The 16,115-nt window shown below is 37.8% G+C and overlaps 2 protein-coding genes across 2 annotated transcripts; both read right to left on the bottom strand.

Moving 5' to 3' along the window:
- Window positions 1–6,497: 6,497 nt before the first annotated feature.
- On the bottom strand, window positions 6,498–8,531 carry LOC137708662 (putative dehydration-responsive element-binding protein 2H). The gene is made up of 2 exons (XM_068447784.1): window positions 8,402–8,531; window positions 6,498–7,250 (listed from the first exon to the last, which is right to left on the bottom strand). The coding sequence occupies exon 2, from the start codon at window positions 7,202–7,204 to the stop codon at window positions 6,611–6,613; it is 594 nt and encodes a 197-aa protein (XP_068303885.1). The 5' UTR covers window positions 7,205–7,250; window positions 8,402–8,531; the 3' UTR covers window positions 6,498–6,610.
- Window positions 8,532–12,778: 4,247 nt separating this feature from the next.
- LOC137707621 (xyloglucan endotransglucosylase protein 6-like) lies at window positions 12,779–15,381 on the bottom strand. Its single transcript, XM_068446532.1, has 4 exons — window positions 15,110–15,381; window positions 14,566–14,666; window positions 14,093–14,286; window positions 12,779–13,404 (listed from the first exon to the last, which is right to left on the bottom strand). Exons 1-4 carry the CDS (start codon window positions 15,258–15,260, stop codon window positions 12,984–12,986), a joined length of 867 nt encoding a protein of 288 aa, XP_068302633.1. The 5' UTR covers window positions 15,261–15,381; the 3' UTR covers window positions 12,779–12,983.
- Between the last annotated feature and the right edge of the window lie 734 nt (window positions 15,382–16,115).

The following is a 16,115-nucleotide window of genomic DNA, read 5'->3' as shown; positions in this document are numbered from 1 at the left end:
CAGGATCTATAATCTTCAAACTGAGAAGATTATACTCTCAAGAAGTGTTGTATTTGATGAGAACAAATCCTGGAATTGGGAAAGCAAGCAGGTTGAAACAGTCTACATGCCTCTCATTTTTGGAAATGAAAATTCTGAGATAACTGAAACAGAAGAATTCTCTCATGAAACTCAAAGCATTGACTATTCAAATCCCATTCAATTAGTCTCAGATGATGAACATGTTTCTAGAAGCAACACTGGCAGTACCAGTCAAGAGTCATCACCAAGCAATACACCAGTAAAGTTGCGAAGTTTGGAGGACATTTATGCAAGATGTCATATGACCATTATTGAACCTGAAACTTATCATGAAGCTATTGAAGACAAAGCATGGAAGGAAGCAATGAATGCTGAGATTGAAACTATTGAGAAGAATGGAACTTGGGAACTGGTGGAAAGGCCCGGAGACAAACCAGTCATAGGAGTCAAATGGTTGTTCAAAACTAAGTTGAATCTGGATGGAACAGTTCAAAAACACAAGGCTAGGCTTGTGGCAAAAGGGTATGCTCAGAAACCTGGTATTGACTATAATGAAACCTTTGCCCTAGTGGCAAGGTTAGATACAATTAGAACCCTGATTGCACTTGCAGCACAAAAGGGTTGGAAGTTGTTCCAATTAGATGTTAAGTCAGCCTTCTTGAATGGAGTACTTGAGGAGGAGGTTTACACTGAACAACCAGAGGGTTTTGAAGTGGAAAATGCAAGTCATAAGGTCTATAAGTTAAAGAAGGCCCTCTATGGTTTGAAGCAGGCTCCTAGAGCCTGGTACAGTGAGATTGGCACTTATCTCACTAGTTGCAATTTTAAAAGAAGCACCAATGAGGCCACCTTATATACCAGAACTGATGAAGAAGGAAAGCTGATCATTGTCTCTATATATATTGATGATATAGTTTATACTGAAAGCAGTAATGCATTACTCAGTGAGTTTAAAAGAGACATGATGCAGAAGTATGAGATGACAGATTTAGGACTTTTACATCATTTCTTGGGAATGAGAGTTCTACAAACTGATAAAAGGGTGTTCATTCATCAAAGCAAGTATGCAAAGTCCTTACTTGTAAAGTTTGGCCTAGAGGATTGTAAGTCAGTGACAATTCCCCTACCCACTGGTGAGAAACTAAAGAAAGTTGATGGAAGTGAGCTGGCTGATGAAGGTTTGTTTAGGAAGATTGTTGGCAGCCTGTTATACTTAACTGCAACCAGGCCTGATATAATGTATGCATCCAGTTTGTTATCTAGATTCATGCATGGTCCCACGAAGAAGCACTTGGGAATAGCTAAAAGAGTTCTCAAATATATTCAAGGTACTCTCAGCTATGGCATTGAATTCACGAGGGACAAGGATGCTGTTTTTATTGGATTTTGTGACTCAGATTGGGCTGGCAGTGAAGATGACAGTAGAAGCACATCAGGATATGCATTCAGTTTTGGAAGTGGTATATTCTCATGGGCCTCAGTGAAACAAAACACAGTTGCTTTGTCAACTGCAGAAGCTGAGTATATCTCAGTAGCTGAGGCAACAGCTCAAGCTATCTGGCTAAGATTTGTGTTGGATGATTTTGGTGAAATGCAAACTGAAGCAACACCATTGTTTTGTGACAACATGTCAGCAATATCGATGGTCAAAAATCCAGTCTTTCATTAGAGAACCAGACATATAAACAGGAAATATCATTTTATTCGGGAAGCATTGCAGCAAGGATCCATTGATGTGGTATATTGCAGGAGTGAAGAACAGTTGGCAGATATACTTACAAAAGCTTTGCCTAAAGATCGATTCAATTACTTGAGGATGAAGTTAGGAGTGAAGCCAGTAAGCAGCTTAGGAGAGGCTGTTGAGAATTAAGCTGCCTCCTAGCTTTAGAGTTAACCTGCAGAAGGTAATCCTGTAGATGAAATCAAAAGGAAGCAGAAAAGTGTGAAGAAATGAAGACCTTACTAAAATTAGAATGAGCTTTTTAAATTCAACGGCTAGTTTCTTTTTCTAGTTTTAGAAAGATTACAGCCGGTGTTTTTATCTTTTAATTGTACTGAGCATTCTCATCTTCTTCCAAGTGGATGGATGATATCCTCCGATAACCATTAATGGTTGGAGAGGAGTACTAGGTCCCTATATGTAGGATCTGGTTTTTAGACCAGCTGTGGAAAGATATAGTCTTTGTAATTTGTCTTTTGAGATAAGAAATATACAGACTGACTTTTGCTCTTCCGTTTCTCTCTAGAAAAACAAACACAAAATTTCTTCAAACCATTATTCAAAGTTTCAATCTTTATCAACCAAAACAACATGCCTGATACCATTTCAAACACCACCGTCATATTGGCTAACCTTGAAATCCAAGACCAGCTACAGTCCTGAAAGGACTTCCCTAACCGCTGAGCAACCGTTAAGGTAAGGAAGGCCTCCCATCTGCCATTGTCCGATGAAGTAGATAAAGAGGAAATGATGTCCTTCGAATCAGACTCATTGATGATTCTACGATGCCTTAAAAAGGCAACCAATTGACACCTTCTTAAAATAGCCACAGCTTCAGCCGTGGTTGCATTCGTAGCCTGAACCTCAGACTAGACTACATCCACAAACAAATCCCTCTCATATCTGATGACAACCCCAACAAAACCAGTAAGAGATGATGCAGACCAGCTAGCATCCACATTTACCTTGAGGAAATGAAATGGAGGAGGAGACCACCGAGCTGCCAGAACTTCTCCCATGGTGATAGGCGAGGAGGAAAGAGGATGAGCTTCCGTCACTCTGAGGAACACGCCTATGGAAGTGGAATGGCAAGAAGAACTTGGGAAGGATTAATAGGAGAGTGATTAAACAGAAAGTTACACATTGCTTTCCAGATATGCCAACAAGTGAAGGCAAATTTTGGATGCCTTTTTTTTTTTTTTTTTTTGCTGATATTTTTTTCGAAATTAATAAAGAAAGAAAATGTAGGGTGGTGAATGGGGACTGGTAGAGGGAAGGAAATGGTTGATTTGGGGAGAGAAGGGAGGGGAGGGGAGGTGAAGAGAGCGGAGGAAAGGGAGGTGGGTCGGGGAAGATGGGTTTTAGGGTTTTTAATTTTTTTTAATAGGATAAATGCTTATCTTTTAAATGCATAATTTTTGCCACGTGACACAAATTTGGCAACCACGTCAGCACAAATGTGGATCTTATATTTGCCACGTCATCACTTAACGGATTTTAAAGATATTGTATAAGGTTGTAATTGATCCCAAACCTGATGGGGTAAAATGTAATTTACCCTTTTTTTTTTTGTTAAATTTCATTAAAAGAAAAAGCTAATACAAAAATGAGGATGATTGAAAGAGAGAGTCCAAAACTGTCAAGCAAAGCCGAACTCCACATGAAGAAACTACAATGAAATAGGCTCAAAAGAGACTACCTATACTAACACAAAAGCTAAAAACCTAGAATTGAAAAAAGCAAGCAGCCGCCTCCACCATATCAACTACTCGACGACTGCTGAGTTGCCACCACCTAGAAGACAAACCAATGAACCAAATGAATCAACATAAAATTGGGGTAGACAAGCCACTCGCCTTATGAGCACTCCCATAATTTTACCAAATAGTGCAAAAAGCACTTTAAAAGCTGCTAACCACCAAGGAGTGCCGCTAGAGAAGATCCATGAAGGCAATATCTTTGAATTCTCTCATCTCCAAATCTCTCCTCCTATTTGAACGGTTACGATTAAACTATGTTAACATCTTGTGTTAACTTTTTATAGAAAGAGAAAGATAAAGAGAGAAGTATGAAAGGAGGGGAAGGAAATGAAGGAGATTAGGAGGAGAATCCTAGTCCATATTCAAGATGATATCTCTTGGTGTATATTTTTTTACAGATGATATAGTCCTGATAGATAATCACTGAACTCCACCCCTTCTTCCGGTGACCCTGATGTAGAGGAAGACAGCTGCAGAAATGGTAGTGAGAAGCCCGGCAATAATAATACCACCACCAGCCACCGAATTATTAGCTTTCTTTTCACCTTCTCCAGTCTTTCCACCCTTTCCAACAGGTCCCAAACGCCGGAAAGATGGAGCTTCCGTCGCTGCGACTTCTTCCATGCTCTCACTATCCGACGATGGCTCTGCCGCAGTGGAAGCAAAGTGTTCTGTATCCCTGCCCAAATCATCAGATTTCTTGGCAGCCATTGCAGAAACCAGAAGGAACCCAGCAAGGAGGACGGAAATCAGACCAAGTCTTGCCATTGGGTTGAAAGTTTGAGAGTTTGAGAATCTGGGTATTATTTGGTTTGGAATTTGACGCTTTTAGATGCTGAATGACTGAACCTTTGGTTAGGGTTGGGAGAGATTTGGGAGGAGCTGGGGGTTTTATAGAGGGGAATGAATATGTGGTGTTAATTTGGGGTTTCTCCTCTCAGTTGCTTGGTGCTCAAGGGAGTATGGTGTTGTTGGGGGAGGGTAGGTCCCATGTGTGATGTGTGTGAGAGAGAGCTAAAACTATTTTTGGGGTGTCCGAACCATCATCTAGCTCCCTTTTCATTCGATGCATGCCACCGTATTATTATAAAATTCTCAAAAATGCTATAAGAAGTTATAAACGCATACTTTTTTGGCCGCACATTCAATTCTCTTTTCATATCCCCTAAAATACAGTGGAATTCTGGAAAATACTATATGAAGTTATGAACGCATCGCCGGTTCTTTTTTCACATTTTCATGCGCATGCTTCCATTTCCTCAACATTTATGTGACTTAGGTTTAGGTGAACTCACTGGTCAACCAGAACAAGGACAAATTAACCAGGATGGCGTCATCCCTTCCCAATGACAATTTAGCCGGATTGAGTGGACATGGTTTCCATTTGGAACTACCATAATTAGTGTTAGGTTTATTTTTAGTTACGCTGTTGGAACTCGACTTTGATCTCATTTTGTTTTTTGTAACGTAAAAGTCATCACTTTACTTACTGCAACTCAATATTCGCTCCACTTTACCATGTTTATGTTTTTTCTGTCAAGTTCACTCCATTTTGATCTCACTTTGACTCTTGGAACTCGATTTTGATTTCACTTTGCACTTTAAAACTCAAAAGTCGTCATTTTGCTCCATAAAGCACACTTTCTGAAAAGCACAAGCAATTGTAGTTGGTTTCATCCAGCTCCACATTAGTTTTACAAGTCTGAGTGTGATATCCCATACGAATGAATTGTTGCACAAAATAACTTCTTCAATTTATACCCACAAAAAATTCTAATATGTGATCAAGATATATCGAGTTTAGGTACATCGATCTTTTATCACGTTCACTCATAACTTTATGAGACCTTAACAAGGATTATTTATGTGAATTTGCCATCTTGAACTACAACGATACATAAGATATGATAATAATGACATGTATTATTTGATTGTAATGTTTAAGGGAGCTTTGTGGTCCTATAGTGGCCATGTGTAGGACTGGTAAGTTGCAACTATCACATAGGTTCTTCCTAAGGTCAAGACTTGAGTGCATAATTAGGTTAGTTGGGGATACCTGTGGCCTTGGTTTTTCAGTTGAGGTATGCTAATCCTGCCCTTAAATTCGAATCCCATGTTTGCCTGGCTTGATAGATGCAACACATTTGTCGGCATGTTTGTGCCCATAATGTCAATAGCAAACCATGTCTTTGGCCGAATAGCATTGGCAACGACTACCTTATCCAAATTCTGACGGCTTAAGATACTTCATTCTTCAATGCTTCATGTTGCAGAACTCCAGGAAATGGATCGAGCGGTGGTCCTGGTGAATCGGAGATAGTGCTCCATCGGCATGCCAAGCTCGATGTCGTGCTTCATGCTTTTTGTATGTTTCACATGCAGTGCACGAAAGATCAGAATGAGTCGGCAGAATGCAGTGCATTGCCTCAACACCTCCAAGAGCTAGGATACCGTCATTCTCTTGGCCAGCACCACTTCTTATAATATCCGACCATATTTTCGTTATTGGGATCCGGATGCTCAGTCAGAAATCGCTGGAAAAGTTCTCGAGCCTCCTCGCAAGTGAAGCTGAACAACATACGCACCCCGTCCATGTGCCGGGAGTAGAGCCTGATAGGATGAGTCTTGGACTACACGTTTGTTTAGAACTGTGTTAGATAACCAAAAGCTCTTTCAGAAAACCAAAAACGCTTATGTCAATCACATGAAAAAAAGTTGAAAAGGTTCCAGACTCGTAAAAGCACTCAAAATTGCTTCCACCAAAAGTACCTGATTTGGCAGTGCTAGTGATAATTTTTTCGAGGATTTTTACAATTCTAGACCCTAAACCCTAATTGATGGATGTAGAGCCTACAATAAACTCATTAACGGTCGGAAACCACCAATGCCCATGGCATGCCCCATGCTTATACGAATGTGTCAAAACCTGAAGGACGAAGATCTTAAATCGCTTTATAAAATCAAAAGACAAAAGATTGGAACGAATGAAAACTTCATCCAACCCAAGTGTACTTCGACTGATAAAATAAAAAATTGCTCATCTCCCACAGTCACCGTGCATGTATGCTGAATATGTACATTATGCCCAAGAAGATCAAAGACCGACTCTTCATTCATCATCTCGATCCTCATTTGTTCGATCTACATTTGTCGTATCATCATTCTCTACATTAGATGAAAGACCATTCACCTGATCCTCATCCTGATCAGCACAATCCCCCGAGTGGTCTGATCTCGCTGAGGATTCTGAACCTGCAGATGATGCTAACAAAGGAAGGGAGGACAGAGTTTTTGTCGATGAAGAATCCTTTGATAAAGTGGAAATTGAGATATTAGGGAAGTTAAGCCGGGCAGCAGAACAATACACGGCCCTTGCCGCTTCATCATAAGCAAGAGCAGCTTCAATGGCAGTTGGAAAAGTGCCTAGCCAGAGCCTACTTCCCCTGTTGGGTGTCCGGATCTCTGCAACCCACTTGCCCCATGTCCTCTGTCTAACACCTCTGTAGTTACAGCGAGAGTTCTCAGGTCCTCCCTTACCCTTCATACATCCCTTCTTTGATCCCTTGGCTGGTACTCTACGGAACGGTCCACCCTCATCATTGCATGAATCCAAATGGTCGTTGTACTCTTTCCACTTCGCAAGAGTCTCGGCCACAGGATTAGGTCCATCCCGTCTTGTATCAATCTTGACCAACTTGGGCATGCAGTTCAAATTGTATTGAACAACAGGAAAAATAATGATGAGTAACCTGCCAATACAAAGAGGACTTTGTCTTTAGAAATGACCTTTATTACCAAAGCAATACTTAATCACTGGTAAACTGCTTGCTTCAACTCCATGCACCACACACCCAATACCCGATCAAACCAATATATGGGCGCAATGCAACTACAATTCCTTCTAGTACTGATTCAGTGTACACTGAAACTAACAGAAATGCAGCTCCTAGACGGCGACCTCTTGAAGCTCCCTCCGGAGTGAAGGGCTATCACAAAAGGAGTTGTCTTTCTAAGGTAGAAAACGCAGATGATTTCGCTACCTTCGAAAGATTAAGATTTTTAACCTCTAAAAAGCATGATTAAGCATGGAGAAATTGGATACGGTACTAACCTAACACATTTTTCAAATTAGCAGCTGCCATCAACTTATCGAGAAAATGCACTCTTTAAGCTAGACACTAGACTACACACCCCCAACAACTTTATCATTGGACAAAACAATAGATTCTTAAAAAGGTGACCTTAAGCCAACAAGGCTCCTCGCTTTGCGACGGTCGGGGGAGGAACGCCTATTGTGCGCAGCCTTACCCTTGCTTTGCAAAGAGACTATTTTCACGGCTGGAATCCCCGACCTTTTAATCACAAGGGAACAACCTTTCCGTTGCGCCAAGGCTCACCCTCAAAACAATAGATTCCTAATCACGAAAATTACCTCCAACTTCTTAATTTTCGAATGCACGAAAGGCACGACACAAGCATACAAACAGTCAATCAAAAGGTTGACTTTTTCAGCAATACGATTCCAAATTTCCAAAAAACCACATGAATTTCTCTTCAATTTTCCCGCACAAACCATTCAAACCAAGCAATTAATCAACTAAGATTTTCCACTGTAATTTACATTACCTTTCCAATTAAAAAAATAACTAAATAACAAAATTTAACTAAGATGAACATTGTCATATAGCTCTATCGAAAATTATAAAAATTTAAAATTAAGATGAACATTACCCAAAACTAAGATGAACATTACCCTTCCTACAGCCTCAACTTTGCAACTTAAAAAATTTATATACCAAAAATCTAAAATTATGGATGAAAAATAAAATCTGTCAAATAATTTTTAAACTAGCACAGATCTCAGCAAAATTTGATGTTAAAAAAAAATCGAAACTGTTACCTTGTTTTTGTTCCGGGACCCCCTTTAAGAATTGAGGCTGGTATCTGAAGAGGGGGCAGCAGAGCTTGGAAGAGAAAAATGGTCAATGCTCCATGGAAAGAGAGTTTGAGGTTCAAGCTCACAACTGACACAGCACAAAATGACAAGGGAAAAAACCAAATAAGCCCTAAACGCCTCAGTTTTGCCCCGAGATGGATTTGTAAATTTTGGAGCTCCTTTTTTTTTAATCTTGGGATTTTTCTCATTATTTGAATTTTAGACACTAGTTCCGGCCCAAATATTGTCAAGTGTGGGATGAAAGAGAGCCCATGAAACTAATAATTTTGGGCTCAAAACCTAAATGAAAGTTTGTTTTTTATCACTAGTGTCTCTGCACGCACTTTCGCATATGCAAGAGATATTTTTTAAATTACGAACGTTATGCACCCCTAAAAATGTATTTCACACCAAATAATCAGTTTGCTAACACATTAGCCACGCCGCTCTCCGAGTCATAGAGATATCGTATTTCTAAGCACTCTAAAAAACTATAAGCATTTTCAGCCTGTCACTTCTAGTATTTCTTGTTTATTGCAAAAATTATATACAATATGAACTACTTATAAACCTTCAAGTCAAAACATAACTCGAGGGATAAGGGCACTAAACCATGGTTCATACACGATTGATTGTCTATTTAGTATCCTTTTGTTTTTTAGTTAAAATTTTTAATTTTGTTATTCTTTTTGGGAATGATTTTTGCACACCAATTTTCTCTCCTCTTTAATGCTATTAAATAAATCAAAGTAAAATCCAGAGATAAAAACAATGCCTTAGACTCTTAGAGTACAGAAGGAAAAAAACATGAGTGAAAATCATTGTTCTTTCCAAATCAATAGAGTGTCAATCTAAATATGGTGTCTAAGATCTCTATTCTCATAATCATCCTACATCCTAATTTATTGACATGACACTCGTAGTTTGGATAGTTTCCTATGATTAGTAATCTTCTTCATTTGTAAGTGAAAGACAAATTCGATTCTTATCAAAGGTGAATTCAAACCAAATTATTGTTGGCTAACCCATTGTAAGACTTACTCTACTCCCCTGCCTTTGATGTAGACAATATCACATGTATTCAAAATAGTCACTATTCCATTCCAAAAATAAAAATGGCTAACCATGTAAACCTTGGATTTGATTCGTGACCATTATACAATCGCCACCTCATGTTACTAATACATGTACTTAAGATGAAATATTTTCATACATTTTTGTTAGGCTCTTTGTAATTAAATCTATGATATTCTTTTTATTTTTTATTTTTTTTATTTTTATAAATAGAGACCAACTCCTGATTTTGTCACGGTAGTCTACTTTATCAGGGGTTAGGAAAACTCACACAAAGGCATTTCGGCCTCCCTCTGCCCGCCATCATAGGATTCACACACGTCAAGAATCGAACCATGTACTTGCTGTGTGGAATACAAACTTAAAATTCGTCCCCAACCATTGAACCATCCATAGTTAAATCTATGATATTCTCTAAAAGCATCTAATTTTCTCCTTTACATATAATATACAGTTCATTTTTCTGTTCAACAAATGCATAATATCGCTTTTAGGTCATCTTACATTTAGCTTTGTCTCCCACTTTGATCACTTCATATACAATGAACTCCAAATTCGATGCCATCATTGTCTTTCTGTGGATATTCTGATGCTTTCACTTGTATCTTGTACTCAATGATCGATCAACCCTTTTTCCAGTCTTTAAAATTCGGTGGGCATCAATGGGATGGGACCTTATGTGTTTACTCACACAACACATATAATTATTGCCTTTACTATTGATCATCCACCTTATCTTATACTTCTTAAATGAGTGGTAGCTCCATCTCTTCATAGCACTAGAGCTGAGCGGTCTTTGTCATGAGCTTGTAAGTCTCAGTGTATGACGTTCGTCTTTTGAAAAATTTAATTTTGTTCGATAATGAGTTGATAGCATTTTGATATATTATTTACTAACATTATTGACACTTTATAGACAATCCGTCATTTTCGTTCGGGTTCAGAGCTATAATTTTATATGATCTTAACTCTTAAGCATTACTTTAAGTTGAAGAGGGACCTTAGGTGAGTCATTTAGTTTGTTATAATAATATGGCTTCATTTAGCTTTTACACTTTTTTACAACAATAAAAAAGCCTTATTCTACTAGGAATGAGGTTTTATGAATTTTAGAACGTCATTGTGCTCGGTTTTGTGCCAAGTCTTCCATTAGCTCCAAGTACTGTATGTTGGTCTTCCTCTACCTTTTTATCCCGAGCCTTTGTCTTATAATCACATCTTCTAACTAGAGTATTTGTAAGTACTCTGTTCACGTGTCCAAACCATCTTAACCATTTTTTTTTTATTTCAGGCTTTATATTATGCAAGATAATTTTGCGCACTATTTTCTCCTTCTGCACAATTTTTTCTAAGTACAATGATATATTTTTATACTAAGAGGAAGGGGAGTTTGACTAAGCCACACAATGGGCAACTTAATTTGGTATCGAATTCGTCATTCATGAGATTCAAACCTAAGACCTCTCACTTACAAATAAAGAGGAATATCATCAGACAGTAATACTAAATGGCACATTTTTATTTATTTTTATCTTTTAATTCTTGTTAGTGTCCTCTTCCATTATTTACAATGCCCCAGATTATTTCAATGTGATTGGAGAAATACCACCTCCTTCCACATCCCCCTTCTTATCCTTTCTTATATGGGGGACCTTAGTCCTTTGAATTATGTCCAAAAATCATTAGCACAAAAGCAGTAAAGTTATCCCAAATTACACTCGGTTTTGGACTGTAGTGAAACACCCAATTGAAGATTTGATGACCCAAAAAAAGGAACCTTTATGATCCATAAAATTAACTAAAAAAAGCTATTTTATTAACTCAATCATGCATATAATGCTAAGTTTTAATCACTATAGGGTCTTTCACATGTTTGTCGCAGGGGCTATACGTAAGCCTTGGCTCAACAATAAGCTTTTTAGTTAAAATGGTATCAGAGTGATCTTTGAGATTAACATAACTCATTATTTTAGTTTTGAAATTTGAAATCGATAGAAGTGGTTCATGAGTTTGTTCACCGTCAATCATTTTGGTCATTCCGTGAAAATCCATTAAATAAGACTAAAATAACAAATATACACACAGATTTTGTCAAATCATTTGGTATTATTGTTTATTAAATTGAGGTTATGCCAATCTCAGAAGCCAAATGAGAAGTTATGCTAATTTCAAAAACTATTTTAACTAAAATACTCTTAACAATATTAGCAAGAACGCAACATAACCGTTTTTTTTTATGCAAACGACAATCTACACTACATTAGAACGAGAAATAACTCGAGAAAAGCAGAAAGAGAAACTTTCAAAGTGTATTATTGTTATATTTCTTTGATTTCTTCCTCCCAAAGACTCAAACTCTTGTGTTGTCTAAGACAATGTCAAGTAATGTCATATCAGTGTTAAAAATACAAGGTAACAACTACCAACAAAGACTTTGTTCCCACATTCCTCTTTTACAAGGAAAGTGATTTGAAGTCCGTGACTCAAAAATTTGAATCACAAACACTTATGGCCAGTCACTTTGGTTCCTTGTTACTTCACTTTAATCATGGACTACAATTATTTAGTACCCGGTGGTCCAATCCTCCTTTTTTTTGGTAAAAATCCAATCCTGGAAGATACAATCTACTTACGATTGATTTTTTTGTCCAAATGATCATTGACATTTGAAATCGATAGAAATGATCTATGAGTTTATTCACCGTCAATTATTTTGGTTATTCCGTAAAAATTTATATTAAATAAAAATCTAAATTTTGTCATTTTATCTTTATTTAACAGAGATTTTTTATACAAGATCTAAAATGATTGGCGGTAGACAAACTCATAGATCACTTTTCTCGATTTTAAATTTTAAGGACCAAAGTGAGATGCTATGCCAATTTCAAGAACCATTTTGGCTAAAAAGCCATTACAATTTGAAATGTACGCAAAATTTTTATAAAAAACGACATTGAAGGAGGGAGAATCATACGTAATAATTTTAGTTGTAAGAGTAAATATTATTAACCAATCGAGCTACTTCACTACTTTTGCTCTTGTAGTAAGTTAAGATGAATACTCTTAATAAGCCGAGCTATACCCGAGTTGTTTTGAACTTACATCTTACCCCCATACAAAAATGATCAAAAGTTGGGGTTCACCATTTCTTTCATACGATTGTTTTTCCCGTGACCTAATCCACAGTTAAAGCATGCAACCTATACCATAATTGTACAATTTTTGGTAGTAGCAAGTCGGCAAAATTGGACAAAATCCCCCAAAGAGTTTGAAAAAGAGAACTTCATATTTCACATTAAAATTACCATACAACCCGAAAGCTACACGAGCAAAAGAAACAAGAAAAAATAAATTGAACAAAACATGGAGCACATGTTTATATATAGCTTTTTAACCCCCTTCTTGATTTCTTTTATACAATGTTTCTTTCTTTCGCCTTCTCGTTCTCGATTGTTATTGCTCGCACCATCAACTAGTGGCGGTGGTGCACGCACTCAAGTGGAGTCACCGGAAACCTAGCGGAATCGGTGCAGTAGTCATAGACCATGTGGTGAGCCTTAACCCACACGAGCTGGTGGTTCTGGTGGAGATTGAGCTCGGACAAAGTAGGCTCATCCCACCAGTACTTCTGGTCACCACTGCTGCTGCACTTCTTTGCCTTATCTGCGGCTGCAAAAGAAACTGGGCACTCACAGGCATTGATGTCAAAGCCCTTGTAGGTTGCGACGAAGGGTGCATGGGACCAATCTGTCTTGACCCTACCACCCTGTGTGGCCCAGTCATCTGCATTCCAAATTGAACTGTAGACACCCATGGCTTGGTCCTTGGGGAAGGGCACCCCCTTGTTCTCCATGTTGGTGTGGACTCTAATGGGCGTCTCATCCACTAGGAACCTGACAAAAATAAAAACAAACAAAAAATGTCAATAATTGATGAAGAATATAATATAAGCCAATGTCTATTGTCAACTACTTATGCAAATCCCACATATAATTTTGCTTATTGGTCCTTTCTTTTTGTTTTAATATAATGGGTTTCTTTTGGGAACATCAAAGATGAGAACTTTCAGAAGAATATTATAACCGTAACACTAAGTTCTACGCATCATTGAAGACACTTTATATTTTATTTTCTTGTTTCTATTGGGGTCAAGTAGAACTATAATTTTATTGTCCCAGTATCCTAAACTAATAAAACAAGCAACAATGCTTGATTGATTAGTGGTATCTCAAACTAATTAAATATTAGTATATAAGTAGGTTAGTGCAAATAACAATGTTTGATTAGATTGGAATACCGTCTTACTCGGGGTCCCGATTGTACATAAGTTATGTCATGCAAAAATGCCAATGACAGAAAAACAGAGCAGAAGAATACTTCTGTCCCTACATGCATCATGCAAGATTCGTTCCCCATTTTTCATGGCTTGGCTTTTGTTTTTCTTTCCAACTTTTATATAATTTATGCAGAGTGGCCCACAGACCAACACACGCTGATTTCGTGACACTATCTTTTTGTTTTGCTATGTTTACGATTAATGTCCGTTTACTAATTCGTAATCGAGAAGTCGAGAACGCTTACACTACTTGGCGCTGATTCCAGAAGATGGAGTAGGAGTGGAATTCCGTGGTGGGATCGAACCAAAGGTTCAACCTTTGCTCTCTGTTTCCCACACCATTGACATATATGTTGGTCTGCACTGAATAAGGTTCCCCTGTAGTGTTCCCCAGAAACTCGAAGTCGAACTCATCGTGTTGTGGACCGTCCGATGACATCTAATCAGATAAATGGAATAAAATATCAGTGTCAGAAACTGATAGATGTTAGCTGGGACCATAAAGATATAAAATTACTGAGCGATCAGAGTATATTATTTACTGGGATTAATTAAATTTATTTAAATTAATTACTAAATATAGATAGAAACAAAAAAATAATGAATGCAGATCAATGGGGAAAAGTACAGAATTTTCACGAGGAAAACAGGGGAAGTAGGTAAGAAATAAATATTTTCTAATTATTCCTAAAAAATAACACTTCGGATTTTTACTTACATAGAAAGCAGTGACAGTTCCGGCAGAGTCACCCTCGATGAGCTTAATCTGAATGCTCACTTTTCCAAACAAGTACTTGTTCTTGGATTGAAACCCAGCTCCTGAAATTTAACACCCAGCAATATATTAGACCCAGCAAGAGGTCTATGATTTAAACACCCATAAAGTTCTTAAATTGAAAACCCAGCACCCAAATTTTAAACCCAGCATGTCATTAGTCAATGAAATGAAAGGCTTCCAGACGTTCCTACCACGTCCGGCGTCGCAGATCAATAATACAATGTTACGTGCGAAAGTTAAAACGAGGACCATTGTATTATTGATATCGACGCAGGACGCGGCGGTGACTCGAGGGTTGTATGTCAGTGTTTCCGCAGCAAAGAAAGTATTTTTAACAAGAAAATTAACGATTTCGTTGAGGGTGCGAAAAAACAGAGCTATTTTCCTTGGTGTGAAAAAATCAGAACGTAATTGCTTCAAAACTGAAAAGAAAACATTTTTGGGAATTGATTGGTTGTTTTTATGTGGGAGATTTTTTAAATACCGGAAAAGTTGTCGAGTTTCATGTGAACTTGCTCTCCCTCATAGGTGAAGTGATCGAGAGCCCAGGTTGGCTGGAAAAGGTCATCAAATTTTGCTGAGCTGACCAAACCCAGCAATGCAAGACTCACAAAAACACTCAGAGAAAAAGCCATGAAGCACAAGAAGAAGAGACTGGAACAGAAGAAGAGTGTGAACAGTGTGAGAAGAGAGAGAGAGAGAGAGAGAGAGATTGGAGCCTCTTCTTCACTGAACTGCTCTGAGTCTGTGGAGACACAAACCAAAGACAATGGCTTTTATAGCCCAATTTTAATTCGGCTTCTTTCAAAAGCCACTTCTCTCAACAGCTACTCACGATCCACGTCACCGGCTCAAACACCACATCAGCCACCACGTAGGATTTCAAATTTCGATAAATGCATGGAGTGGACAGAGCCAAAAAGATTAAAAATGTAGCCGTTAATCTGGCCTGTGTGGGTTCCCCACTTATTAGCTGGCCAACGCTGTGAAGCTGTGGAGGGGCACTAGTGCCTTACAGTGTAGGACATGTCCCTGCCCAAAAGCATGGTACAGGCCAGCTGGTTCACTGGCCAGGCCAGCTGTGGGTGAAGCATCCCCTTGGTGGTATTGGAAGAAAAGCTGGGGAATGGGAATTGGGGAAAAATTGTGAGAATGGTTTTTTCTTCACTTTATCTTTGTTTTTTTGTTTTGAAAAACATTAAAAGAGATTCTTTCAAAAGTAAAACTTTACATAGGTGTTTTGTTATTTTATATTTTTTAAAATAATATTTTAGAATAAAGACTAAATTTATAAACTAAATGATATATCATCAATAAAAATAAACTTGTTTATCAACGTTTAAGTAATCAATCAATCATTAACTTCTATGTTCTTAAGTTTTGAAATTTTTTGTTTTCAGATTTAATCTCTTTAACATTACTCTTTTATAATATTAACATTGAAATTAACTTTAAATAGTAATATATCAGATAGTCTATGTTGAGTCAGT

The sequence above is a fragment of the Pyrus communis genome, chromosome 11 (genome assembly GCF_963583255.1).
Source record: "Pyrus communis chromosome 11, drPyrComm1.1, whole genome shotgun sequence".
In the NCBI taxonomy this organism is placed as follows: Eukaryota; Viridiplantae; Streptophyta; class Magnoliopsida; order Rosales; family Rosaceae; genus Pyrus; species Pyrus communis.
Note: the sequence above shows the minus strand (reverse complement) of the source record. Positions and strands in the feature narration are given on the sequence as shown.